A 27339-nucleotide genomic window follows, 5' to 3' on the forward strand; every position below is an offset into this window, starting at 1 on the left:
GAATTTGTGATGCTCACCCCACATTTTATATGCTTACGTATAAATCATGTTAAACAAGAGTGATGAATAGTGCAAAAGTCTCATTGTTGCAATATTATTAGAACGAGAAAATACAAACTACCGAATTTTTTTTAAAAAGTCAAAATAATTGCAATTTGCAAAAAATCACTAAATCAGTATCGAAACTCGAAAGTGACAAATACTCAAATCAACAATATACATTTACGAGTACAATTCTGTTCCTCAAATAAGAAATTTACAATAATAATGTTGGCACTGGAAACAAACTCCATGCAAATGAAATTGCCAAAAGTAATAAGCTTCAAATTCATCTTCATTCTTTTTTTTCTCTCTCTTCAATTCATCACTATCAAAACTACCCAAGACACATCATCTGCAATTATCTCCAGATTCCAAGAATACCTTCGAATTAACACTGCTCATCCAAACCCCAATTACTATGAAGCTGCTGATTTCATCCTTTCTCAAGCAGAATTATTGTCTCTTGAATCTCAGACTATTGAATTTGTCAAAAACAAACCCTTAATCTTGCTCAAATGGCCTGGCAAAAACCCCAATTTTCCCTCAGTTCTCCTCAATTCTCACACCGACGTCGTCCCGGTGGAATCCCAGAAGTGGGTTCATCACCCTTTTGGTGCTCACATCGATTCTGATGGAAATATTCATGCCAGAGGTACTCAGGCAAGTATTTTCATCAATATTTATATATATATATATATTTTTTTTGGTAAGTTGTGTTGAATAATTCATGCAAATTGATTAAAGGGTATGATTGCATTTTATGATTATCAAAGTAGCAAATTGAAAGTTTATACCTTTCTGTTTTGTGGTAGTTTGAAGAACTGGGTTATATCAGGGTCTGATTTATGAATAAAGTCTGATTTATAATATGGTTGAAACTTAAAAAATCTATTTTCTGGAAAAAAAAAAAAAAAGGAGTTATGATATTGTGGAAATATTCCAATTTTAGAGTGATTTATAAGATGCATCCTGTTGTTTATGTACATTATTTCTACTTATAAATATATGTGATTATGAAATTATGATAGATGTTGATCAGCATTTATGCTGTGCAAGCAGGATATGAAAAGTGTAGGAATGCAGTACTTAGAAGCTATTAGGAAGCTAAAGGATTCTGGTTTCGAGCCAATTCGTACTATTTATCTATCATATGTGCCGGATGAAGAGATTGGGGGACAGGATGGGGCTGAGAAGCTGGCAGAGTCTGATGTGTTTGAGAAAATGAATGTGGCCTTTGTGCTGGATGAGGGAATACCTTCACCAAATGAGAAGTATTTGGCATATAATGGGGAGAGGTCACCAATGTGGCTGGTTATCAAGGCTACTGGGGCTCCTGGGCATGGGGCAAAGCTGTATGACAATACTGCAATGGAGAACTTGATGAAGAGTGTTGAGAGTATCAGGGGTTTTCGTGCGTCGCAGTTTGATATGCTAAAAGCTGGCTTGAAAACTGATGGAGAGGTGATTTCGGTAAACTTGGTATATTTGAGAGCTGGCACACAAACACCTACTGTAAGTCTGTGTCTTACTGTCTTTATTGTGTCAAAGGGTCTCATGCTAATGATGAGAATCATTAGATAACAGTTGCCTAAGATACAATTGTTCTTGAGTGATTTTGGTATTGTCTGTCAGGGATTTGCCATGAATTTACAACCTTCTGAAGCTGAAGCAGGTATTGACATTCGGATTCCACCTACAGCTGATCAGAAATCACTTGAAAGGCGTATTGCTGAGGAGTGGGCTCCTGCTTCACGCAACATGACATTTGAGGTAGCAGTTGCTTGATTAACAAGATTTTTTTCTTGCTGATTCATACAATGAAATAATAACCATTGTTGCCTTGCATTGTGATTCACATTTAATATGCATGCTTATGCTATTATTTGATCCGATGGTATATGCTGTACTACTGTAGCTGTTTCAATTGTGGTGGTTCTCTATGGCTCTACTTATTTAGAACTTGCCTCGGAAAGGGATTCAAGTGTATAGACTGCATCAGGAATGTTAAAAGCTTAATCACAAATTGCAATTGATAAGAATCAATGAACAAGAAATGCCAGCAAGAGCATTATTCTTCTCTCTTATCATCTGAACCTGTTATGTAAATTCCTGTTCATATGGCCACATGTTGAATTTTTTCTTCTATGGTTGAAGCCTTGTAACGTTGTAAGTCGTTTATGTGTGCTATAAGGCTTGAAAACTTGTAAGAAATGTGCTTTATATGGGCTTCAGTCAAATAGTTTTTATTCTATTTTTTATTATTATTATTATATTTTCTAAATTTATAATTTTCAATTTTGTAATTATAATCAATTGATCACCGAAGTTTTCATGGACTGTTTAAGCATGAGCTCTAATCTGCAGAGAATTTGAACTTGAACTGAAAGTACATGAATCCAACCTTTAGATATCAAATCCCAAGTTTAGGTGCACATACTAACAAGTGTATATTTTATAGTGCAGACTGTATCATGAATTTTTGCGATGACGCATGTGTGTACATGTGATAGTTACACCCCTACACATCAAGTACTTTGTTGATATCCCCTTTGCTGTTTGACTGATATGGTTTTGGCATGTGCAGTTCAAGCAGAAGGTTCCTGTGGTTGACAAATTTGGCAAGCCTGCTCTCACAGCTGCTGATGATTCAAATCCCTGGTGGGTTCTTTTAGAAAAAGCTGTCCGTGATTCTGGTGGAATAGTTCGAAAGCCGGAGGTAAGCTTTGGAACAACGGATGCTCGTTACTTTAGGCAACAAGGTCTGCCAGCTATTGGATTCTCTCCTATTGCAAATACTCCGCTCCTTCTACATGACCACAATGAGGTACATAATAGCTTCTGTCCTTATTTGTTTATCTTTCAGGTGGAAACAATTTCAAATTTGATGTGCTCTCTTTCTGATTGTAAGTATTGATATAGAAATTTATTTGTGGAATCAAGCACATATTTACATTGCACGTTACCAAGGTTGCCTTTTTATGAGAATATGAGATAGATTATGTATCCAGCCTGTTACTAGTGTGGAGTTGTTAACTTCATAAGTGCTAGTTTTGGTTAAAATTTCTTTCTACTTGTAACTAGTAATCCTGTACTTGTTAGGAGTGTTTTATGTACTTGATACTTTTGGAGTCTTCTTTATACTTTGCTGATTAAATTTTGAACTTAACTTCTATTCTTGTGCACTATATAGGATGTACTAGAAACTTTATCCAGTTGTATCAGATTTAAATTCAGGTCCTCAACTGAAATACAACCCTCTGAATGTTGTTCGGTGTGCTGTGGGAGCCAGCAATTGTTGCTCTTCTACTCTGCATTCTTACAAACTACTTGTATAATTTACATTAGGTTTATACTTACTTTCTAACAATTGCATTTTTACTTGCTGCAGCACCTAAATCAACGGGAATATCTTAAAGGAGTTGACATATATGCTTCTATAATCAAAGCTTATGCTTCTTTTGCAGAGGAGACAGAAGCTAACGCTTTCAAAGCTGAGTTCTAAAAGAACGGTTAGTATCTTTGCCCATTGTTAGAAAATTGGATTTTTCATCCTCATCACCCATGCAACCAAATTGAACTTCTCTCTAACACCATTGTTTATAACTTGGTGCAACCGGACAGAAGATCTTAAAGGAGCAGATAAATAAGCTTCTATCATCTCGGCTTATGCATCATATGCTGACCGATTTATGGAAATAAGCTGAGACTTTCTAGGATGAATTGTTGTAAGTGATTGGCCCCACCTTTCACTTGACTATTCTGCCAGGAGCTGATTGAATTGGGGCGGAAACATTTGTCGTTTCTAGGTGAAGATTTCAAGTGATTTCGGTCACTATTGCAGCTACAAAAATAAAGTACAGTTAAACTTCTTGGAACTTCACTTGTATCTATTGTTAAGGCTCAAATAATTTATCAATTAGGAATTTTTTTTTAGGTTTTGTACTTTGAATAATTCTGGGTGTTATGCATGTTCAATGTTTATCTTTGAATCTTTGATCTTATTAATTGTTTTTCTGGCACTTTGTACCAAACAACAGCAAAAGGAAAGAGGGAACTTGATTCCTTTTCTGAACGATTGAATATGACCAAACACACTGGATAATTTTGGGGTATTCTTTTACTTTCTCCCATCCCCCTTTCCCTTCGCCTTTCATCACTTTGAACTAAACCGACGTTAAGCTGTATGCCTCTATGTATCAAATATCAAACCAACAAAGTTATTTTTTTATTTTTTATTTTTTTTAAGGTAAGATGAAGGACCCTACTGAACCAGCACCTCTCATAGGTTAAGCCACCCAGCTCCGCAGGTCAACTATCATACCAACAAAGTTAATTGACATTCATACAAACTTATGTGCTTCTAAGTTCTAACGCACAGTATTATAAACTTTTCCTAATTGGAGTACAACCGATTCGAATCCAAATTAGTTGGTGGTTAATAGGTTCAATCATGCTTTGTCATAGGAAGTCAAATTAACTTGACAGGAGCAAATTAAGTAAAGGCTTAAGCGAAAAACCTATTTCTCTAAAGAAACTATGCAAACGATTAACTGTAAGATCAAATCCTTCTTCCATCTCTACTTTCTCTCTCTTCTATTCATCACTTGCAAAGCAACCCAAAACTCATCTTCATCAATTATCTCTAGATTTCAAGAATATCTTCAAATTAACACTGCTTATCCAAATCCCAAATACTATGAAGCTGTTGATTTCATCCTTTCTCAAGCTAAATCTTTATCCCTTGAATCCCAGACTATTGAATTTGTCAAAGATAAGCCTTTACTTTTGCTCAAATGGCCTGGGAAAAACCCCAAATTGCCCTCAGTTCTCCTCAACTCTCACACCGACGTCGTTCCGGCTGAACCCCACAAATGGGCGCACCACCCTTTTAGTGCTCACATTGATTCTGATGGCAATATTTATGCTAGAGGTTCTCAGGTAAGCACACCAATCAATAATTTAATTTTTTGATTTAAATTTATATTCTTTTTGTATCTTTTGATCAAGTTCTATTGATAAGTCCATTAATTGTCACATTTGTAATTAAAATTATAATATGCATTCATTAGAAGACACCTAAAGTAATTAAGGGTATATTGAGAAATTACATACTTGTTAACATTCGATTTAAATGGTTAGCATTCTAGGAAAAGTTAATATAAAATAGTACTCCCTCTGTCCCATACTTGGGGATGTTGGGGTGGACACGTAGTTTAAGAAAACTACAAGTGGGTCTATTTAAAACGTTTGTTTATTTTATAAAGGATTTTCTTTTGTATTTTTATATTGAAAGAAAACAAAAAGTGGGGGAGGTAGGGGTAGTGAGGAGAGAGAAAATGTAGGATTTATTGGGTTTTGGGGTTTGTGGTCCCAAAGAGAGTATAGGAAAATATTCTTTTATTAGTGGTCCCATTCCATATTTAGTAACGTGTCAAGTATTTTGGGACTGACGAAAATGATAATTGTGTCAAGTATTATGGGATGGAGGGCGTATCTGTTTTCTAAATAGTGGGGTTATTAGTTTGCTACTTCATTTCCAGGACAGGTGAGTATTGAATTCTGTGTCTAAAGGGCAATGGTTTTTCAGCGACTATAGATTGGTGTTGTATGTTGAATCTTGAGAATTGAGATAGTGGGTTTTGGACTCTAATAAGGGTGAAAAATGAAATTGTAATATGTAAAAAGTTCTGTATTTCATTGAACTAATGGCTGTTATCCATTAATCTGTAAGTTACTATGATGTTTTCTAAACTTGAGGATAGTAATGTTTTCTTATAAGATAATTGTATACCCTGTATCATTCCCGGGTCTGAAGAAATTCTTATACCGATGCTAGCACACTATCATCTATATGGGTATCTTGGTTCTGTTATTAATGCATTGATTTGTCTGTGTGTATGTGGATATGATAGTTGATTGTAATAACCATGTACACTATCCATGCAGGATATGAAATGTGTGGGTGCTCAGTACTTAGAAGCTATTCGGAAGCTAAAGAATTCTGGTTTTGAGCCTACTCGTACTATTTATTTGTCATATGTGCCAGATGAAGAGAGTGGAGGACTTGATGGGGCTGAGAAGTTGGCTGAGTCAGAATTGTTTGAGAAAATGAATGTGGCCTTTTTGCTTGATGAGGGAATGCCTTCACCAAATGAAAAGTATCTGGCTTATTATGCGGAGAGGTCACTAATGTGGCTGGTTATTAAAGCTACTGGGGCACCAGGGCATGGGGCAAAGTTGTATGACAATACTGCAATGGAGAACTTGTTGAAGAGTATTGAGAGTATACGGAGATTTCGAGCATCACAATTTGATATGGTAAAGGCTGGCTTAAAAGATGAGGGAGAGGTGATTTCAGTAAATATGGTGTTTTTGAAAGCTGGCACACAAACTCCTACAGTAAGTTTGTGACTTAAATTTCATTAATCCATAAAATTGACTATGTGAAGTTAAAACTGTGAGTCATTGATCGTGTGGTGGATTTAGTTTACAAACAAATGTCCATGAGCATAAAGGACTAAAGGTCTTAACTTTACGCAGAGCTTTGAAAAGGTTTCTAGATTCTAAGAAGCTAATGTCGTGTTCTTGGAACTGGTTGCTTACCTCTTTTCTTTGATGAATTGCAAGGATTTTTTAAGCTCTTGAAAACTCAGGCAAAGCTTTAGCAGGCTTAAAAGTGAACTTTTTTTATCCAGCTTAATCATCATCTCTCATTCTGAAACTGATACACGTCTGGCCCCTGGTACCCGGATTGAAAATACACCTGGCCTAATCTTTTTGATTGCTTAATCTAGCTGTATTATATATCAAGCAATTATTGTCTCAGCTCCATTAAAATGGGATTTCTTAATGTTTGTCAGGGTTTTGTCATGAATCTGCAACCTTCTGAAGCTGAAGCAGGTTTTGACATTCGGGTTCCACCAACAGCTGACCTAAAATCCCTTGATAAGCGTATTGCTGAGGAGTGGGCCCCCGCTTCACGCAATATGACATTTGAGGTAGGAGTTGTTTGTCTCAACTCTCAAGGATCATTTTTGTTAATTCCATGGTAACCAATTGACCTTCTAAATGTCCCGCCTTTATTTTGATGACCAGCCATATGCTTCAGTAGCAATCTTTTCCTCCTCTGTTGTGTTTTAGATTTTGAACTTGATAACAAAGAGTCAATGACTGAGTCAGGTACTCAGGTATATGATTTACCCTCCAGAGTCCAAGGATATATATTTTTCAGTGTATCTTAAATACATATATAAACTGTCAAAAGAACCAAAAAGCTACTTGGTCCATATAATTAATTTTCTCAATTTGTAAATTCTCAGCTGATGAAGTAAACAGTTTGGGCTTTTCTTGTATGGCCTGAAAGAAAATGTGATGCAGCAAGAATAGAGGGAGGGGAAGGGTTCAGTAAAAGGAAATAAAACTGGCAGCAAGATCTCGAGTGAATAAGAGCTGGTTCCTAGTGCAGCCTACTTAAGTGCAGTGCACTTAATGCATGTAACTTGCTGTTTGTCTTTCTAATACTATGTATCTGATACTTTTTCACATAGATGGGTGCTTGATAACTTTTTTCTGTAACTCTGTATGTATCCTTAAGCAATTTCTAAGTGTAACTTTATTCTGCCCTTGTGTGTGTAATTGAGGTCTTCTATTCCTAATATGTGTTTGCTTTGACTGTGGTGATTGTTGCTTTCCAGTTTATTCAGAAGGATCCTTTGCTTGATAAGTTTGGTAGGCCAATCCTCACAGTTGCGGACAGTTCAAATCCATGGTGGTTCCTCTTTAAAGAAGCCATTCAGAATGCAGGTGGAAAACTTGAGAAGCCGGAGATTCTCCTTGGCGCAACAGATGCTAGTTTTTTTAGGCAAAGAGGTCTGCCAGCTATAGGATTCTCTGCCATAGCATATACTCCAGACCGAGTTCATGATCACAATGAGGTACATGATAATTTTCTTTTTAATTATTAATTGACCACTCCGAGCTAATATATGTCCATAAGTAAACATTTATCTTCCATTGCTGCGTTATGTTTAAAATTTAGAGAAGTGTGTATGAGTTGTAGTGGTAGTTGCAATGTCTTGAATCAACAATTTCGTGTTGTAATTGGAAATGATACATACCTAGATCCTGTATGTTTAGGATAAAATCTAATATTAGTACTTCTTTCAATCTTAGCATTTCCTTGATGTTTTTCCTCAGAAGTATCCAGAACCTAGTCTGTTGCAATCACAGATTTGTGGTTTCAAAGTGCTCATACTGCTTCTTTTATTTTCTTACTAAGCCTTTAAACTTTTGAACTTTAGGTTTGCCTCTGTTTTTACATATATTGTGGATGTTTTACCAAGGTGAAAACTTAGAAATACAGTATACTCTCTAATGTTCTCTGTTTTTGATATAACAAATAATTTAGGAATACAGATAAGAATGCCTGAAAGTGGCTGAAACTTAACCCTCTCGCCTCTTTGCTATAGCATTACTTGCAAATTTAAGTTCAAAAACATGAAACAGAAGTTTATATGTTAATAACATGCAAGGCTGCAAGCAGTGACAGCTGGTGTTTGATGGTCATTCTCTCTGCATTTGTTAGCACTAAAAGCTTAAGTCCTAGCATACTTTAACTTAAATTTGTAATTTTTTCTAACAGCCACATGTTTGCTTGCTGCAGTTCCTAAATCAAGAGGAATATCTGAAAGGAGTAGACATATACGCGTCAATTATCAAAGCTTATGCATCATATGCTGGGCATGCTGAAGCTAAAGCTTCTAAATATGAGCTGTAAAAGAACAGCAAGCAAGCCTATCTGAGATATCTGGATTTTGCCACTCTTCTGTCGTGCTGTAGTCATCCTGCAGCACCTCCGTTCTATTAAATTATGGATCAGAAACCAGTTTTCAGAAGAACGATTCAGTGCTTTTTGTCAATTTTGGCAAATGTTGTGGGTGTGTAAAAACCCTGTATAGTACTTCAAGTCTTCAATAGTCATTTTTTAACAATAAAACATTCAGCAGCTGCTCCACTTGTGGTACATAATCTAACCACCCACCCCCCCAAAATTAAAAATTTCTATATGATGTACCAAGAAGCATTTACCTCATGCACCAATAGATGCATACATAAACATACAGCTATGTGCACCCGGGTGCGTAAAATATTATAACCTTCCCTGAAGAAAAATATAAGTACATAAGTTTGATCTATGTTCATGATGTGATGCTGCTTGTGAACGTTGAACACGGGACCCAGTATTCAAACCCGAAACATAGAAATTTATAGCCTTCGTTCTCTTCTTTCAGTTGAGCCTTCATATCCTTTACCACCATCAGGAGAACTTCAAGAGAAGAAAAACCCCTCTCTGATTTCACAGGTCACACCCATGAAGATTGTCAACTGCAACAACTTTTTCCATTTCTACTTTCTTACTCTCCTATTCATCTCTTGCCAAGCAGCCCAAAACCCATCATCAACATCTCCAATTATCTCCAGATTCCAAGAATATCTTCAAATCAACACAGCTCATCCAAATCCCAATTACTATGAAGCTGCTGATTTCATCCTATCTCAAGCAGAATCTTTGTCTCTTGAATCCCAGACTATTGAATTTGTCAAAAACAAACCCGTAATCTTGCTCAAATGGTCTGGCAAAAACCCCAAATTGCCCTCAATCATGCTCGACTCTCACACTGACGTCATTCCGGTGGAATTCCAGAAGTGGACTCATCACCCTTTTGGAGCTCACATTGATTCTGATGGTAATATTTATGCCAGAGGCTCTCAGGCAAGCACTTCTATCAAGTTAACATTTTTTTAATGGTTAATTTTTCTGTGATGATGTTAATTGTGTTTGTTTTAATTGACAAATTCGGTGTATATTATAATTGTATGTAAAAACTCAATACTTTATAATAATGGCTTTCCATGAGACTTTTAGTGTATAGTAGCTTTGATAAAATTAGGTAGCAAAATGTGTTCCCATACCCAATCTCATACAGCAAATTATCAGAGGCTTATAGTATAAACTAGCTTTGAATAGTGTGTTGTGTAGTAGATTAAAGGAAACTTGTGGGTCTTGACTATGATTTTCTTGTGTGTTGTTTACCTATGTATATGCAGGACGTGAAATGTCTAGGTATGCAGTACTTAGAAGCTATTCGGAAACTAAAGGATTCTGGTTTTGAGCCCCCTCGTACCATTTATTTGTCTTATGTCCCTGATGAGGAGATTGGGGGACGGGATGGGTCTGAGAAGTTAGCAGAGTCTGATGTGTTCAAAAAAATGAATGTGGCTTTTGTACTCGATGAAGGAGTGCCTTCACCAGATGAGAAGTATCAGGCATATTATGCAGACAAGTCGCCAATGTGGCTGGTGATTAAGGCTACAGGAGCACCTGGGCATGGGGCAAAGTTGTATGACAATACTGCAATGGAGAACTTGATGAAGAGTATTGAAAGTATTAGGAGATTTCGAGCATCAGAATTTGACATGTTAAAGGCTGGCTTGAAATCCACAGGGGAGGTGATCTCAGCAAATTTGGTGTTTCTGAAAGCTGGCACCCAATCTCCAACTGTAAGTCTGCATTTGTTCAGAATTCATATCATTAATTCACATATGCACATAAATAATACACTATTACTTATATGAAATTAGTAGGGGGCTTAATTTTGTAGTGAAGGTCGACAATCTAGACATTTCTTAGTTCTTCTTAGATGGAGATTTATTCTTGTCAATCAGGGTTTTGTCATGAATATGCAACCTTCTGAAGCTGAAGCAGGTATTGACCTTCGGGTTCCTCCAATAGCTGATCAAGCTGCACTTGAAAAACGAATTGCTGAGGAATGGGCCCCTGCTTCGCACAACATGAAATTTGAGGTAGAACCGTAAGAGTTGCTGTCTATAGGAATACTTTTATTGGCTAATGTGATTATTAAATAATATTCCTACTGTGATGACACTCAATCCTTCCTTCATGTTGTATTCTGATATGATCTTCAGATGAAAAACTAAGTCATTATTTGACAATGACATAATTGCTTTCACGTTTTCATTTAAGCTTTAGTTGATTGACATGTTTGTTTCTTTCTCCATTTTCTTTCCACTTAAATCCAATATCCCTGCAAATAGATTTTTTCTGCTCTTTATTCTTTCATTTGACGGCTAAGTATCATTTGGACAGTTGAAGAAGTTTTCTACACTTGACATATTTGGTAAGCCAGCTGTCACATCTGTTGATAGTTCGAATCCATGGTGGATCCTCTTAGAAGAAGCTGTTCAGAATGCTGGTGGGAAACTTAAAAGGCCGGATATTTTCCGCGGTGCAACAGATGCTAGGTATTTTAGACAACAAGGATTACCAGCAATAGGCTTCTCTCCCATTGCAAATACTCCAAGCCTAGCACATGACCATAATGAGGTAGATAGTAATGTTTTTTTTTATGTATTTGTGGATGTCAATCAGAAGTCTGAAAGAAACCAGGCAATTAACTTGCATTTCTTGAAAATCATACTCTTTCATGCTGTCATGAAACAGGTTTCTCAAAAAACATGTATTCATAGTAGGTTTTTGATCTATCTGCTGCGAGTCTAGGTTTATCCACTTCTGTTCTTTCTGTTTTCAAATGCATTGTTCTTTGATTTAGATTGTCTGTTTCCCTATTGCAGTACTTACAAGAATTTAGCTAATGGGATTGAGTCAGAATACATTTGTTTTCTAAGCTGAACCTAAGCAATGTAATTTAATCAACAGTTTCTAATGATTGCTAATGGCAATGCAAACTGGTGTTTACATGGGAAATCTGTATGCTTGGAGAATTTCTGATGTTGGTTTTCTTATATAATCAATCTGCAGTTGTCAAAGCTACTGTCTTAAGTCCAAGCATACTTTTAGCTTAAATTTGGCATTTCTTCTAACAACCACATGTTTCTTTGTGCAGTTTTTAAACCAAGAGGAATATCTGAAAGGAATTGACATTTACGCATCCATCATCAAAGCTTATGCATCATATGCTGGGCCTGTTGAAGCTAAAGCGTTTAAATATGAGCTGTAAAAGAACAGCAAGCAAGCCTAATCTGGATTTCGCCACTCTTCTGTCGCATTGTAGTCATCCTATAGCACCTCCATTTAATCAAATTGTGGTTCAGACTTCAGAAACTAGTTTTCAGAAGAACAATTCAGTCAATGCTTTGTAACTTTGGCACATGTTACGAACTCGAAGTGTGTAAAAAGCCTGTGTTACAAGTACTTCAATACTCATTTTACAATAATTTTGTAATGCATGTATATAAATAAATAAAACAACTATTGCATCAGTTCACCAACTACTCCACTTTATGATAGATGTACCAAGGAGTTGCGTGCACCTCATGCGCCGATAAATGCAAACAAATTATACAGCTACGTGCACCCGGACGCATGTACCTGAAAAAAAGGTGGGAATTACCATGCTGCTTGTGAACATTGAACTTAGCACCCGGCATTCGAACCCGGAGCAGAGAACTTTTATAGCCTTCGTTCTCCTTTCAGTTGTGCCTTTATACTGAGAACTTCAAGTAAAACCCATCTCTGATTCACAGAATCACAGGTGACACCAATGAAAACAGTCAACTGCAACAATTTTTTCCATCTCTACTTTCTCTCTCTACTATTCATCACTTGCAAAACAACCCCAAATGGTCCAAACCCATCATCTTCAATTATCTCCAGATTCCAAGAATATCTGCAAATTAACACAGCTCATCCAAACCCCAAATACTATGAAGCTGCTGATTTCATCATATCTCAAGCTGAATCTTTGTCTCTTGAATCTCAGACTATTGAATTTGTCAAAAACAACCCTTAATCTTGCTCAAATGGCCTGGCAAAAACCCCAATTTGCCCTCAGTTCTCCTCAATTCTCACACCGATGTCGTTCCGGTGGAATCCCAGAAGTGGACTCATGATCCTTTTGGAGCTCACATTGATTCTGATGGTAATATTTATGCCAGAGGTTCTCAGGCAAGCACTTCTATCAAATTCACAATATTTTTTTTTTTTTTTTTAATGGTTAATTTTGCTGTAGTGATGTTAATTTGTTTTTTTAATTGACGAACTTGATGAATATTAACACCCCAAGTTAAAAACCAATACTTTAGGATGTCATAAATAATGTGGGAGTGACATATATATATATAATACCTTCGATTTTGCAACTTTGGAGTATTTTATATCTCACAAATAATACCCAAAGTTGCAAATAATAAAAATCGGAGGTAGTAGTAGCTTGAACTAGTGTGTTGTATGAAGTATTAGATTAAAATTAAATTATGGGTCTAAAATATGATTTTCTTTTGAAAATTGATAAATAGGGTGCATAGAAAGATTTGTATCATGCTTATGGCCTGTGAAGAACCAACTGCAGCTAATGCTAGCTAAAACAGAACGTATTTTTTGTCAAAATTTCCAGTCATTTCTCTATAAGTTCCTATGAAGCTGTTTTAAACCTTGAATGAAACTAATTATGGCACTAGTAAGGGTATACGACGAATTAATGCATTGTTTTGTCCATGTATGTGCAGGACATGAAATGTGTAGGTATGCAGTACTTAGAAGCTATTCGGAAGCTAAAGGATTCTGGTTTTGAGCCCACTCGTACCATTTATTTGTCTTACGTCCCTGATGAGGAGATTGGAGGACGTAATGGGACTGAGAAGTTGGCGGAGTCTGATGTGTTTGAAAAAATGAATGTGGCTTTTGTACTAGATGAAGGAGGACCTTCAGCAGATGAGAAGTATCGGGCATATTATGCAGACAGGTCACTGATGTGGCTGGTGATTAAGGCAGCAGGAGCACCTGGGCATGGGGCAAAGTTGTATGATAATACTGCAATGGAGAACTTGTTGAAGAGTATTGAAAGTATAAGGAGATTTCGAGAATCAGAATTTGACATGGTAAAGGCTGGTTTGAAAACAGCAGGAGAGTTGATTTCAGTAAATTTGGTGTTTCTGAAAGCTGGCACTCAATCTCATACTGTAAGACTGCATTTGTTCAGATTTTGTTTCAATAACTCACATATATGCATAAGTAATACATTACTGATTACTCACATTAGGTGTAACAACTTAGTAAGGGGCCTTAATTTTATAGTGAGGGTAGACCTACCTTAGTTCTTATTCTAAAATGAAGAGGTAATCTTGTTTATCAGGGTTTTGTCATGAATATGCAACCTTCTGAAGCTGAAGCAGGTATTGATATTCGGGTTCCACCAACAGCTGATCAAGCAGCACTGGAAAGACGAATTGCTGAGGAATGGGCCCCTGCTTCGCGTAACATGACATTTGAGGTAGAAGGTGCTGCCTATAGGAATTGTTATAGGTTTATGTGATAATCAAATTAAATTCCTACTTGTTATTGTCTAACTGAAGTGATGCTCAATCCTTCCATTATGGTTGTATTTTGATTTGATCTTCAGATAAACAACCAAGTCATTATTTGACAATAACATACTTGCTTTCATTTAAGTTTTCCGGTGGTTGATATACTAGTTTCTTTTTCCATTTACTTTCCACTTCAAGTTCACTCCTATATCCCTGCAAATTGAGTTTTTCTGTTCTTTCTTCTTCCATTTGGCTGATAAGTATCATATGGACAGTTTACAGAGAAGTTTTCTACACTTGACATATTTGGTAAGCCAGCTGTCACAATTGCTGATATTTAAAATCCATGGTGGGCTCTCTTACAAGAAGCTGTTCAGAATGCTGGCGGGAAACTTGAAAAGCCAGATATATTCCTTGGTGCAACAGATGCTTGTTTCTTTAGACAACGAGGATTGCCAGCAATAGGCTTCTCTCCCATTGCAAATACTCCAAGACTTGCACATGACCATAATGAGGTAAATAATAAATTTATCTATTCATGATTACGTCAATCAGAAAATTTAAGGCTGAAAGTAGCCAGGCAATTGCATTGCATATCTTGAAAACCATTCTCTTCCATGCTGTCATGAAATGATTTTCTCAAAAAATTTGTATTCATAGTATGTGTTTGATTTACCTGCTGCAAACTTTTATTTACTGTTCTTTCTGTTTTCAAATGCATTGTACTTTTGATTCAGATTGTCTGTTACACTTCTGCAGTGTTAATTCTAAATTCAAGTTAATCTATTCTTCTGTTTCTAACAGTCATGAATTTACTTTTGGCAGTTCCTAAATCAGCAGGAATATTTCAAAGGTATAGACATATATGCTGCTATTATCAAAGCTTTTGCGTCTTATGATGAACAGACAGAATCAAAAGCTTCTAAGTACGAGTAGTAAGAAAATTATCAGCACTTTCAGAAAGGTGGATTTGGGATACTGCTCTCACAGGTTGTAACGTAATCATCCTGCAGCAACTCGAATCCTTCAAGAATGTCAATTGAGCAAAAGTTATTGGGGTCTGTAAATGCATCAGTTTTTAGTTGATTAACTTTAGTTTCTATTTATAGAGAAAGCTTCTGAATTCATCTTTGTACTTCGTCTTTCAACAGTAGCTTTGTTATACACAATCAAAAATATAAATAAATAAACAAATATTTTGTGACTTATTATTTCAGATACAAATATCATTATAATTTGGCTACTCATCCCCGCCTCTCGCACACGCGTGCAGGAAAAAAAATGAGGGAGGGAAGAAATGGCGATCAATGAAGCTTTCCACTCCTCCATTTATTCCCGATTGGCCTGTTAATAAATTTTCAAACGAATTTATTGCACATAGTATCACAACAAATAATTCACAACCATGGTGAATCTGTCCAGCTCTAGGAGACAGTAAGAGTGGAGAATTAGACTTCTTGCTGTATTTTTGAAGAATTCTTCACATTCTTCCCCAAAATTGAGAGACAGAGGGAAATCTCCCATTAACTACACTGTTGTTTTCATCTTTTTATAGTACTTCACTTGCTACCCTATTTTTCTACCAATAATCTCCACATGAACAAGTACCATCTTGAAAATGATGGTATCTTACTTGGTCTCTAATCACAATAATTCTCTTCTCTGTTTTAGCAACAAGCTTTGCAAAGAGATGGCAATCCCCACAAATTCTAAGATTCTTCTTAATCCTAATAATACTTGCACTAGGCAAGCTCATTAACCCATATACAATCGCGAGTTTCTCACTGTGGTACTGAAGCGAATCTTCCTTTTGCTCTCCCTCGAGATCTTGCAAGATGAAGTTTGTATCAGGAACATAACCTACCCCTCTCAATTTCAGAACCAACTGATTTAGCTCTCTGATAATGACATCTATTTGAGGATGTGACATATCTCGGAAGATGAAAGCATGAATTCTCTTATCCACTTCAATCCAGCTGCATCCCGGTTCCTTCTTAAGTCCTCTTTCTCTCATTGTCTTTCTCAAACTCGTGGCATCTTCCCACCTCTGAGAATTCTCATAGATATTTGATAATAGTATATATGTCCCCACATCATCTGGTTCTAGCTTCAAAATTTGCTTGGCAGCATAAATAGCTATATCTGCATTTTTGTGAATCTTACAAGCACCAAGGAGAGTTCTCCAAGTCACTGCATCGGGTTCACAGTTCATTTCATGGAGTAATCTAACAGCATCATCAATCTTACCTGCCCTTCCTAAAAGATCAATCATGCATCCATAATGCTCTCTACCAGGATCAACACCGAAAAGATTCTTCATGGACTCAAAATAATATTGCCCTTCCTCTAATAGGCCAGCATGGCTACAAGCAAATAAGACACCAACCATTGTAATATAATTTGGTTTTGTCCCAGTTTGTTTCATCTTCTCAAACAAATCAAGGGCTTCTCTGCTGAATCCGTTTTGAGCTAATCCAATAATCATAGTGCTCCAGGAGATTACATCTCTCTCCTTCATCTGGCTAAAAAACAAACGCGCATCATCTAACCCACCACACTTGCAATACATATCTAGAAGGGCATTGTTGAGGATCAAATCTTGATCATACTTCAGCACATGAACATGCACCTGCCTCCCTAATTCTAACAATGATAACCCAGTAACTGCTCTCAGAGTACTTGTCAATGTTGCTTGCTCAGCCGCAAAACCAGCCCTCTTCATTCTCTTGAAGAGATTCAAAGCCTCATCACTGTCACTATTCTGTGCAAATGCCCCAATTATCGAATTCCAAACAACCAAATCCCCGGTCACAAACTCCTCGAAAACAGCCAGTGCATTATCCAATTCACCCCACTTTGCATAAACATCAATCAAAGCACTCCTTACAAAAACATCAGACTCCAAACCATACTTAAATAAACCACAATGCACCTGTCTAAGGCTCAACATTCCATCACAAGCTCTCAAAACCGAGGAGAACGTATACATATTCGGACTAACACCCTCTCGAAGCATCAAAATCAAGAACTCCAAAGCCTTATGACTAATCTTAGCATTAGAATAAGCTGATATCATTGTAGTCCAAGCCACAACATTTCTCTCAGGCATTTTATCAAACAGCTTCTCTGCTTCACCCAAAAGGTTGAATTTTACATACATATTCACCAACATACTGAGTAAAAAAGATTTGGGTTTGTTCCCATTTGAAACCAAATGCTTATGAACAAGTTTTCCCTCCTCGATTGCCTTTTTAGAAATGCAACATTTGATAAGCTCAGAGTAAGCAACACAATCCGCCATTAAACCATGATTTTCCAAGCTTTTCATAGCATTTATTGATCTGGGTAAATCTCGGTGATAGCAGAATTTGGTAAATACTTCGATTAAATTTGGAAAATTTGCTGCATTTTGCGTTAAATTTGCTGGTACTAAGTATGAACGTAAGAACAGAGAACATTTTTCGATTGATATTAACTTTGAAAGTGCTAAATTCATAGTTAACTGGGGTTAGAGATTAGAATTACATTGTTTCTGGGATTCAGATTAAAGTATAAAATCTATCAACATTTTGAGAATTTGATGCAATTGAAAAAAAATGGGATGAAGCTGTAGTAAAATCACTAAATGATTTTGCAATTTTTGTTAATTTATTTTTTTAAAAAAAAAAAAAAAAAACACTATTTTGTTGGACCACAGTTGACTAGAATGTGGGCTTAAATGTTGTGCAACTACATTACTATCTTACATTGGGCCTTTGTTCTTCTTAGACATTCGTGTGATGGCCTACCAAAATTGATGATATATGGTGCATTTATTAGGTTTCATTGATTATGTTTTGGATGGTAAGATGTCTAATCTTGTAAGTTGTAAGAATGGGTTGATTTGTATAAGCTTCCACCCACCCCCTACTAAGGTAAAGTGAATCATTTACTAATTCAATTTAACCACCTATGAGGCCTATGATATTACCTGTATATATATCAATAAAAAGTCAATTTCGACAAGTAATGACAGTAAAGGAGAAATCCTTGCAAGTTTCTAATGAGAATCGAACCTAATTAGCTTGTTAAACGAGTTAACAAATGACTATTACTTGGATTTTTTTTTTATCTATGTGAAGCATTTTGTTGGTATTGCTTTGGTAGCAATCAAACCTTAATATTAAATATAATTAAGTAAAAAACTTAGATTTCCATTTAAGGTGAGCCTTTAAATATTGTAATTGATGTATTTCTTATTAGATATTTTGATATTAAGTATTGATCATCTTATTTGGTAAGGTTTATATTACAAAACTTAAAGTTGGTGAATCAAGCCCGACTTTGGGCTTTTTGAGGAGGGAGATTCTCTTTATATTAAACTCTTAGTGTAGTTAACTTGCTAAGTTGGATCAAGTTAACTTGTGTAGTCGTGTCCGGTTTTATCTATCACTTCTTATCATATTAAACAGATTTAACATTTTGAGAAAGAAACATATATAGTAATATGGCTAGTAGTGTTAGAAAGGTTTACCGAAGTTACACAGAGCTATATAGATGATGTAATAACTATAACCGGATAAACATATGCAAATAAGATCGTATGAGGTTGTTAGTGTAGTGCATGGAAAGAGGATAATGTAAGTTAATTAGCATGTGAGGATGGGCCATATTAATTTAAATTTTATGTTTTATCCACAAAGAGTAAAAAAATATTACTGTAGAGAAAGCAAATTCTTACCTAAAGCATTATATTTCTCTCAAAAAAAAATATTTTTTTAAAAAATATCTAAAGCATAAAATTGGCAACTCCCTCAATCAAAACCTTCGTACAATTCATGTAGAAGACCTATTCTAGTATTCTTCCTTCCATTATAAGGCAATTCTATTCATCTTTTTTTTTCTTTACTTTTTTTGTAGAATCATCCTTGAATAAAGAGATTGGCAATCATTTGAGAGATTCTGCTTTTGCCTTTAATTTTCTTTCTCCCATGCATAAAGGTGTACACTAATTGTTGTTCTCAAATTTGTAAATTATGATCCCAAAAGTAATGATGCAAGCGGTACAACATCTATGAGCAAGTGCAATTTCGCATCAATTTTGTATTTTTGATTTGGAAATTGAAAATATTACTACCTCCGTTACATATTAGTTGCAACTTTGGGGATTATTTGTGAGAGATAAAATATTCCAAAGTTGCAACTAATATGTAACAGAGGTAGTATATGGAATATAATTATATTAAAATGTAAACTGAATTTAAACCTAGAAAATCAATGACATCCCAATCAATTGACCCAATATCCCATTAGCTAAATATTTGGAGTTATTTTCAATTCAAAATCAAGTTCTTATTTTTATGATTGTAACACCAAATGTAATGCATTATTCAAGATTTAAGTTGACAAATACACTCTAATTAGACCAAAAATTACCGATCTTTCTCTTACTCTAAATATTTACATTAATCAAGTGGACTCAAGTCAATTGAATAGGTTGATTACAATACCTACAATTTTTCTTTTTCATTATACGATCACTATCTACAAACCGACGATACAGTACTAAAAGATGTACATGTACCACACTAGCAAATCTACTATAGGAGTCAATTCCACTCAAATTAACAACTTTGTGCATCTTATTCCATGACAAATCAACCAAAATTCTTACAATACAACGATAATTCATCTCTCGCAAAAAATTAATAACTTGGAAATAAAATAAATAAATAAATAAATAAAATTTCCACAATCTGAGCTCAGTAGCTCACTTATTATTGGGAACAGTTGCACCAGTATCATTACCAGAAACAGAGGCAGATTGATTGACATTATTATTAGCAACAACAATAGCTGAACCCGACGATGTTTCCAATCTTTGCCTATAAAAATGAACCGCAAACAGAAATGCAGCAGCCAATAACAAAACGACACCTGTACCTCCGCAAACTACAGTTGCTATTAACAACGGTTTTCTTACTTTATTCTCCTTTTTCTTACCCGGTGATGTCTCTCTCCACCACGTATCCAACGACGCCGTTTTGTTAGAATTATCTAGAATCTCCGGTGAAGGCGGCTTTTTCTCCGGCGGAGACGCTTGTTCTCCGAAGAACATCATCATGTCCGGTGACTTCACTGGGAGATTTTGGTACGGTAATCCATGCTCCGATGGCCGAAGCTCCCGTGATTCTCCGATAACAATTGCAAGTAACAATGCCACTGAAATTGCTAGTAATTTCGCCATTGGAGTCGATACGACGACGTTTTGTGGATTTCTTGTGATCATATAATAATTTTCTAGTGTTTGGATTAAGGCTTGAAGATAGATAGTTTGAGAAGAAGTGAGCGAGCAGAAGTAGTGAAAGAATGTGGAATGAGAGAGAGACAAAAAATGGAATTGGAAGATATGTTGTTGGGTTGTTAACGTGTTACTTCATCATTTTTTTATATTAAATATACTTATTATACGATGCCTTAAAGCAAATAATGATATTAAAGGTCAAAATTATATATTGGTGTTAAAATTGTATACTATTTTTATATTTCACTTTATTAGTGATTTTTAACGTGTAAAAAAATTAATTTATTAGACTTATTACGGAGTGTAAATTAATTTTTACATCAATAAATATGTCTAATTAAATTTGTATTAGTATATAATTATGCGTGACAGTTAAATTAAAGCACTTAAAAAAAACGAAGGAGTATATATTTGGACTTAAGGTTGGTGTATCGCGTGATTATATGTCGGTAAAAAACATGTTAAGGGCGGGTCCAAATGAAATAAAAACAGTTAATAAAGGAAAGGAGTGGAGCCATGGAGGAGTGAGAGGAGAGAAAAAGACATAAGAACGCCGCTGGGTTGTTTGTCATATTTATTCCCCGATGATGACGCTGAAATCTTTGGTAATTGGCGGTAATAATATAACCAACTGTTCTTTCACTGCCTTTTTACTTTTTGACTTTTGTCCTTAATCTTGTGAGTACTACTTTTTCAAGATTATTACATGATGTTGTCCAAAATTTTAAGCTTGGAAGGACTTTGAGTAACTTGTGGCCAGATTGCAGTGAGTTTAGGCTTTGGGGCCTGTTTTTTAAGAGTGTGGTGCATATGGCTGTGCCGGGTGGCTACCTTAATACTTGTGGTCCATGTGGAGTATAGATATATGTACATTATAAATTATAACAGAATATTGTACTAATATTTAAAATTTAATTACATGATTGTTTTTTGAAAAATGATAAACATAACCCTAAGGAGTATTAAGGATAAATTTACATTAATCATATCGATTTATGCGTGATTTTATCATGAACTCTCAATTTAATTCTAGCCCTATGGGTTATATATATCATTACTCTTGTTTTTTATGGAGTATAATCTTATTGACACCAAAAATAAAGGAGGTATGGTGAAATTTTAACAATTTTGGCCATTTGTTACCGGGTATAGAAAAAGGGTATGTTAGCATATAACATTACATCCAAGCGTAAAAGACGAAATACTCATAAAGGATCAGCTCGACTTAAAAACTATTTTGAGACTTTTTGGTGAATTCAATTACAATTTGAGTTTTTGAATACTTCAGTATTCCCATGCAGGGGCGAAGCCAAGAATTACAATATAGGGGGGCCGAGTTTTATTAAGTAAAATTGTATTATATTTTCTATGATTTTATTGTTGTTCAATTATCTCTTTTTCGGTATTTGCAATTTTATAAATTAGATTAGACTAAATTTTTTATAAAACAACACAAAATATTTGGTCAAAATGATCTATGGTACATATAATATTACACAACCAATAAGGTTTTGCCTTGTTGATTAAGGTGAAGGGTTTGTGTACGACTGTATAGGGTATAGGTTTGATTTCCTCCTTTGTCCTCCCCATTACGGAGTAATATTTTGTATTACTCTTATGGTTCATTTACGCCAAGAAAATAAAAATATATGGAATGTTTGTTTAAGAAAAGTAAATAGAGAAAATAATAAAAGTAAGTTTAAAATATAAAAAATTGGTAAACGTTGAAGGGATAAAGAAATTTTATTGGATAAAAAAGAAAATTGGATAAAACTAATTTAATTTTTGTAAAAAAAATTGCTTAGAGGAATCGAACATGAGACTAGAAGTGTGCATGAATTTGCCGTGAAATCTTTTGACCATTAATCTATGCATTGGAAGATTGAACTATTACAAAACTTAATTTTTTTATCCTATAAAACTATGGGTGCCAGCCTTTAAAAATATAAGGACTGACATTTGGGCCACAGGGGCCGGGCCTCCACCAGCCCCCCCCCCCTGTGGCTCCGCCTTTGTTCCCATGAAAGTTAAGTGGGTATTCAAGTATGCATAATTATGCAATGATGATGCCTTCATCTTTGGATGGGCATTAGTTTTGTTGCAATAAAATGAAACTTTTATAGTAACATGTGTTTTGGAATTGTAATTGTGTTTTAAACACTGTTTTATGTAAGATTGATGGATTTGAGCTACAATTGGAGCAAATGGGTTTCATAAATTACATACCATGGTCTAACTGTATCATTTTTTCATCAAAATTTGTTAGATATCTAGAGTGTTTTCTTAGCTTATGTATCTTGATTAGGTTTACAACATAACATAGGAATCCAACTTTTTTGTTTATACCTTTTAACACAAGAAATTTAGCAAATAGATGGCCAATTTGTGTAATCTTTAGGATTATAAGTTTAACAACTAGTTATGAATGGTAAAATAGCTAAATTCATAGAGAGTGAGGGATAGCTCAGGTGGTTAGAGCTTTTCTCCCCATTATAGAGGATTAAAGAAAACTTATGTATCACCCTTTAGAGCTACATGACGAGTTAGAAATGCTAAATATAAACAATAATAACACCTGATGCGTAATTTATCACGCATTCTTATGTAATAAATGTTTATAAAGATCCATTAACTTATTTAATTAAAAATCACTATTAATATTGAGTTAACTTGTCTAAAATTTCATAATATTCCCATGATTATGAAATGGATGATTCCTTATCTATCACTCTCATTGAAAAAAGCACCAAAAAATGGGCCGAGAAAATACCCTTCCACACAAACATTACAATAAACAGGCCAATATTCATTTCGTCCACTTTTTTGCTTCCATTCCATCACTCGTACACTCTTCCTTCTTTCTTCCCCCACTTTCTAAATTAAACCTAGTCCACAACCCAATTTCCCCAAATTAACACCAACAATTTCCAGAAAACCCACTAATTTTCTGTTATCAAATTTCAATCATCAATGGGATTTCATTCAAATCCCTAATTTTTACCTGCAATTTCTGGGTAAAATTTGTTTTTAAGGAGTGACAATGTCGTTGAGGATTAAATCAGTGGTTGATAAGTTTGTTCAAGAATTAAAGGAAGCTTTGGAAGCTGATATTCAAGATCGAATTATGAAGGAGAGAGAAATGCAGAGTTACATCGAAGAACGTGAACGTGAAGTCGCTGAACGTGAAGCTGCTTGGAAAGCTGAATTATCTCGTCGAGAGGTAAGTTTCAGCTCATTTTTCTTCAAATTCTTGTTGTTTTGATGAAATTGTTTTTAGATTTCTCAATTCAATTGGGTTTGGTTAAATTGGTATTTTGGTTGCGAAATTGGGAAATTGATGTGGTATTTATGTACGTTGTTGCTGACATATTGATTGGTTAATTAGGGGTTGTGTTAATTACTGTTTCAAGAAATTGTAGTGCTGATTTTGTTAAATTTTTGCCATTTGTTGATTACTAGGGTAGTTTTGCTGACCCATTTTTGAATTAGTAATATAATTGGATTGGATTGAAGCTAGTTATTGTTTTGAGGAAATTTCATGTTGATTTTGTTAAATTTCATACAATTGCTGACCCTGCTAGTTTGAGGTTTGCATAACTTGATGGGTTCGGAAAGATGAAACCATTGGCTAATGAGTAATGGATGGGTGTCCCTTGGGGTGTTAATAAGTGGTGTCATTAGCTAAGCCGCCATTGAGCATTTTCAAATAATGATAGTTATTGGTAAAGTTGCTTTATGTTAGTAAGGTTACTAACTATGACTTTGTAATAATCTATGACAATGAGACCATCATCTCTCATTCGCTAAGGCAGGCTCAACCAATTTCCGAAGTTCTTTGCTTTTGCTGTCATAATAAGTTAGGAAGTCTTAGTTTAGTGTCACAGGTTCAATTGAAAACACATCCATGTTTGCCAAATAGTTTCCTTGGATATTCATGTCTTGTATGGAATACAATCATGTTGTATAGAAATGCTGTTTCTAGTGTGAAGACTGTGAACTGATGCCTTTTTGGAATCAGGTGAAATTTGATGTCTAAGCAGGTGAACTTTAGGATAGTTCAGAAATCAGAGTTGATAATAAGAAAGCTTATGAGATTTTTTTTTATAAACAAAATGGTGTAGTTTCTGTTGCGCATTTCTATTTAAGTTAATGTCGCGTGTCTCTTGCACCATCATTATAAGTTGGTGACAATGGTGCAGTACGTGTGTTGCTGATTCTTTTTTCTGCCATATGAGCTAATTTTTCTCTTTCTCATTGATTGTTATCTTAATTTTTTCAGAGGAATTGATCTTGTTCTCTTTGTGCAGGCTGAGATTGCTCGCCAAGAAGCAAGACTAAAGATGGAAAGAGAGAATCTGGAGAAAGAGAAAAGTGTTCTCATGGGAACTGCTTCAAATCAAGATAATCAGGATGGAGCACTTGAGATCACTGTCAGTGGGGAGAAGTATCGATGCTTGAGGTTCTCAAAGGCTAAGAAATGATTGCTATTGGCTTCAGCTTACTTGCCTTAGTAGCTGCAATTTCGCCGAAATTTGGCTCTGTATGCTGCTTTCTGAGTGTATGCATCTATGCGCAGAGCAAGTTTATATTCATTTCAATTAATTGTTTTTGTACATGGTAGCTTATATTTGCAATAGGAACTACATACGTCTCTGTGGCATATTGTTATTTAGCAATTGAAAGATGACCTGCAGTTACCAGAAGCAAAAGATTTTGAATTCTTTTTCTTTCTCCCGGGTCATTTTTGTGTGGTTACCTGTTGTAGACTCCATGGTTTATTTGCCATTGCGGTTATGGAGTGCTGGGCACGCTATTGATTTTACATAATCACACATACTAGTATTCATTTGTACACTCACATTTGATACATACTAGTATACTTAACTCTTATTGAACCTAACAGTAAGGTTACAAGTGTGGACTTTTCGTCTTTTCATGTTTCAACAGCGTTACTGCTTCTTCCCTCGCTGTCAAACACCCCCATTCCCTCCTGCCACCAACAAAGGCAACATAAACACAACACAGCAATTTGGTGCTTCACAGCGCTGAGACTATAGCTGGAGGTAAGCAGAGAATATTATTTGAACCAAAAAATATCATCTGTAAACATACAACATAAAAATAAAAAATGTCACTCTTTTGTCAAATGGAGTGCCATCATGCAACTTCCCTTTCTACTTCTTCCTTTCTTTTTCTCCATCTCCTCCTCCAATAACGAAAATTACCAGGCAAAACTACTCATTTTTTTTTTTTTTTTTTTTTTTGAGGGCGCAAAACTACTCAATTAAAAGAAAAAAGTTTTAGCTAAATGATTTTGCAAAAGAAAATTATTTAAATGATTTTGCAAAAGAAAATTATTTAAAATTTTTTAATAGTAGCACGTGGTTGGAAGTTGTAAAACAGTTCTTGACTTCAAACCTTTAAAGGGCTATTATAGAATTAACCGTCCAGTAGCATAAATTCAGTAGAATTTAACCATGCAACTGCATAGCACTCTCTAACAAAAACGGTTCTTCAGTTATTACTAGGAGCAGGGCCGTATCTGGGCCGGGGCAGCCGGGGCACCCGCCCAGGGCCCCAAAATCTGAACATCAAATTAGTTATTAAAAAAAAAAAAAAAAAAAAAAAAAAAAATTAAAATTATAATATTACTAATGACGAAGCGGCAATCTTGGTAATCAGTCAATCATCCCTTAATAACTCCTCATTGTAAATCATTAAAATTTCTCCTTGAAATTAACTCCTTCATTTTGGGAAGTTAATTTGACAAATTAATCCCATAATCTATCAATTCATCCGTATAATCTTCTATTCTCATCCATGAAATCAATTATTTGTATCTTTACCTCTATTTTTCTGATTTTTCATCTTCCTTCCCAAATTAATGCATGAGTAATTGAGTATTTAAGTTGTTCTTCACATATCAATCTACTTAATCAATTTTTTCTATTTGTTTCTATTAATTTTTCACCATTATTGTGGATTTTGGCTTCGATGTTCAAAGATGAACTAAGAATCGGTACGGACCTGCTATTAAGTCATTGGTAAGTTCTATACTTTAATTTTTTTTCCCAGAAATTACAATTGATTAATTTATTTTAATTTATTGATTATTCGATTTTACAAGAGAAAATCTGAAATACTCATTTTAATTTTATATCATACGAATTTTAATTTCTGATTTATGAATTATCAGTAGATAGTATGTCAAATTTATATTTTTCCCAGTTCATTCTAATTTCTAATTTTGTTTGAATTATGATATTTCATATTTGATTACAGATTAATAATTAATTGATTATGATTTATGAATTATCAAATTGTCACAATTGTCAGTATTTCGAATTAATAATTTGATTGTTTTTTTAATTATGAATTATCAAATTTATCAGTATGTCGAATGTAGGAATGTAGAATGATAATTGATTAATTTTTAGTTAAAAATTATCAGTATGTCATTATGTCAAATGATAAACTTTTAATACTGAATTTTTTACTGATAATAATGACATATTGATAATTTTTATCAGTATAATTTTTTATCAATTATCAATATAATTTTTATCAGTATAATTTTTATCAATTATGAATATAATTCTTATCAGTATAATTTTTAGCTACTAGAAACTATCATTAATAAAATTTCTTATCATTAAATAAAGTCTTTTGTA

General features: G+C 34.8%; 4 protein-coding genes and 2 pseudogenes across 6 annotated transcripts; 5 read left to right on the forward strand and 1 right to left on the reverse strand.

Moving 5' to 3' along the window:
• The first annotated feature begins 243 nt into the window (after positions 1–243).
• On the forward strand, positions 244–4031 carry LOC145589964 (uncharacterized). 2 transcript variants are annotated; one of them, XM_081646685.1, is made up of 6 exons: positions 244–702; positions 1102–1554; positions 1675–1812; positions 2627–2866; positions 3431–3551; positions 3664–4031. In XM_081646685.1, exons 1-5 carry the CDS (start codon positions 268–270, stop codon positions 3542–3544), a joined length of 1380 nt encoding a protein of 459 aa, XP_081502811.1. In that variant the 5' UTR covers positions 244–267; the 3' UTR covers positions 3545–3551; positions 3664–4031. The 2 variants fall into 2 exon arrangements, with proteins under 2 accessions (XP_081502811.1, XP_081502812.1); XM_081646686.1 differs by having other exon boundaries at positions 3667–4031.
• A 431-nt stretch (positions 4032–4462) lies between these two features.
• On the forward strand, positions 4463–9055 carry LOC145589965 (uncharacterized). Its single transcript, XM_081646687.1, has 5 exons — positions 4463–4980; positions 5989–6441; positions 6903–7040; positions 7737–7976; positions 8705–9055. Exons 1-5 carry the CDS (start codon positions 4579–4581, stop codon positions 8816–8818), a joined length of 1347 nt encoding a protein of 448 aa, XP_081502813.1. The 5' UTR covers positions 4463–4578; the 3' UTR covers positions 8819–9055.
• Positions 9056–9376: 321 nt separating this feature from the next.
• Positions 9377–12191, forward strand: LOC145589977 (uncharacterized). The gene is made up of 5 exons (XM_081646697.1): positions 9377–9814; positions 10150–10602; positions 10768–10905; positions 11210–11446; positions 11967–12191. The coding sequence occupies exons 1-5, from the start codon at positions 9413–9415 to the stop codon at positions 12078–12080; spliced, it is 1344 nt and encodes a 447-aa protein (XP_081502823.1). The 5' UTR covers positions 9377–9412; the 3' UTR covers positions 12081–12191.
• A 142-nt stretch (positions 12192–12333) lies between these two features.
• LOC145589966 (uncharacterized) lies at positions 12334–15589 on the forward strand (annotated as a pseudogene). The gene is made up of 5 exons (XR_014101846.1): positions 12334–13027; positions 13588–14040; positions 14214–14351; positions 14661–14900; positions 15211–15589. The product of XR_014101846.1 is annotated as an uncharacterized LOC145589966 (transcript).
• A 32-nt stretch (positions 15590–15621) lies between these two features.
• Positions 15622–18010, reverse strand: LOC145589962 (pentatricopeptide repeat-containing protein At2g03880, mitochondrial pseudogene; annotated as a pseudogene).
• A 5447-nt stretch (positions 18011–23457) lies between these two features.
• LOC145589976 (uncharacterized) lies at positions 23458–25386 on the forward strand. Its single transcript, XM_081646696.1, has 2 exons — positions 23458–23888; positions 24976–25386. The coding sequence occupies exons 1-2, from the start codon at positions 23709–23711 to the stop codon at positions 25147–25149; spliced, it is 354 nt and encodes a 117-aa protein (XP_081502822.1). The 5' UTR covers positions 23458–23708; the 3' UTR covers positions 25150–25386.
• The last annotated feature ends 1953 nt before the right edge of the window (positions 25387–27339 follow it).

Source organism: Chenopodium album, chromosome 17, assembly GCF_948465745.1.
Source record: "Chenopodium album chromosome 17, dcCheAlbu1.1, whole genome shotgun sequence".
NCBI classification, from domain to species: Eukaryota; Viridiplantae; Streptophyta; class Magnoliopsida; order Caryophyllales; family Amaranthaceae; genus Chenopodium; species Chenopodium album.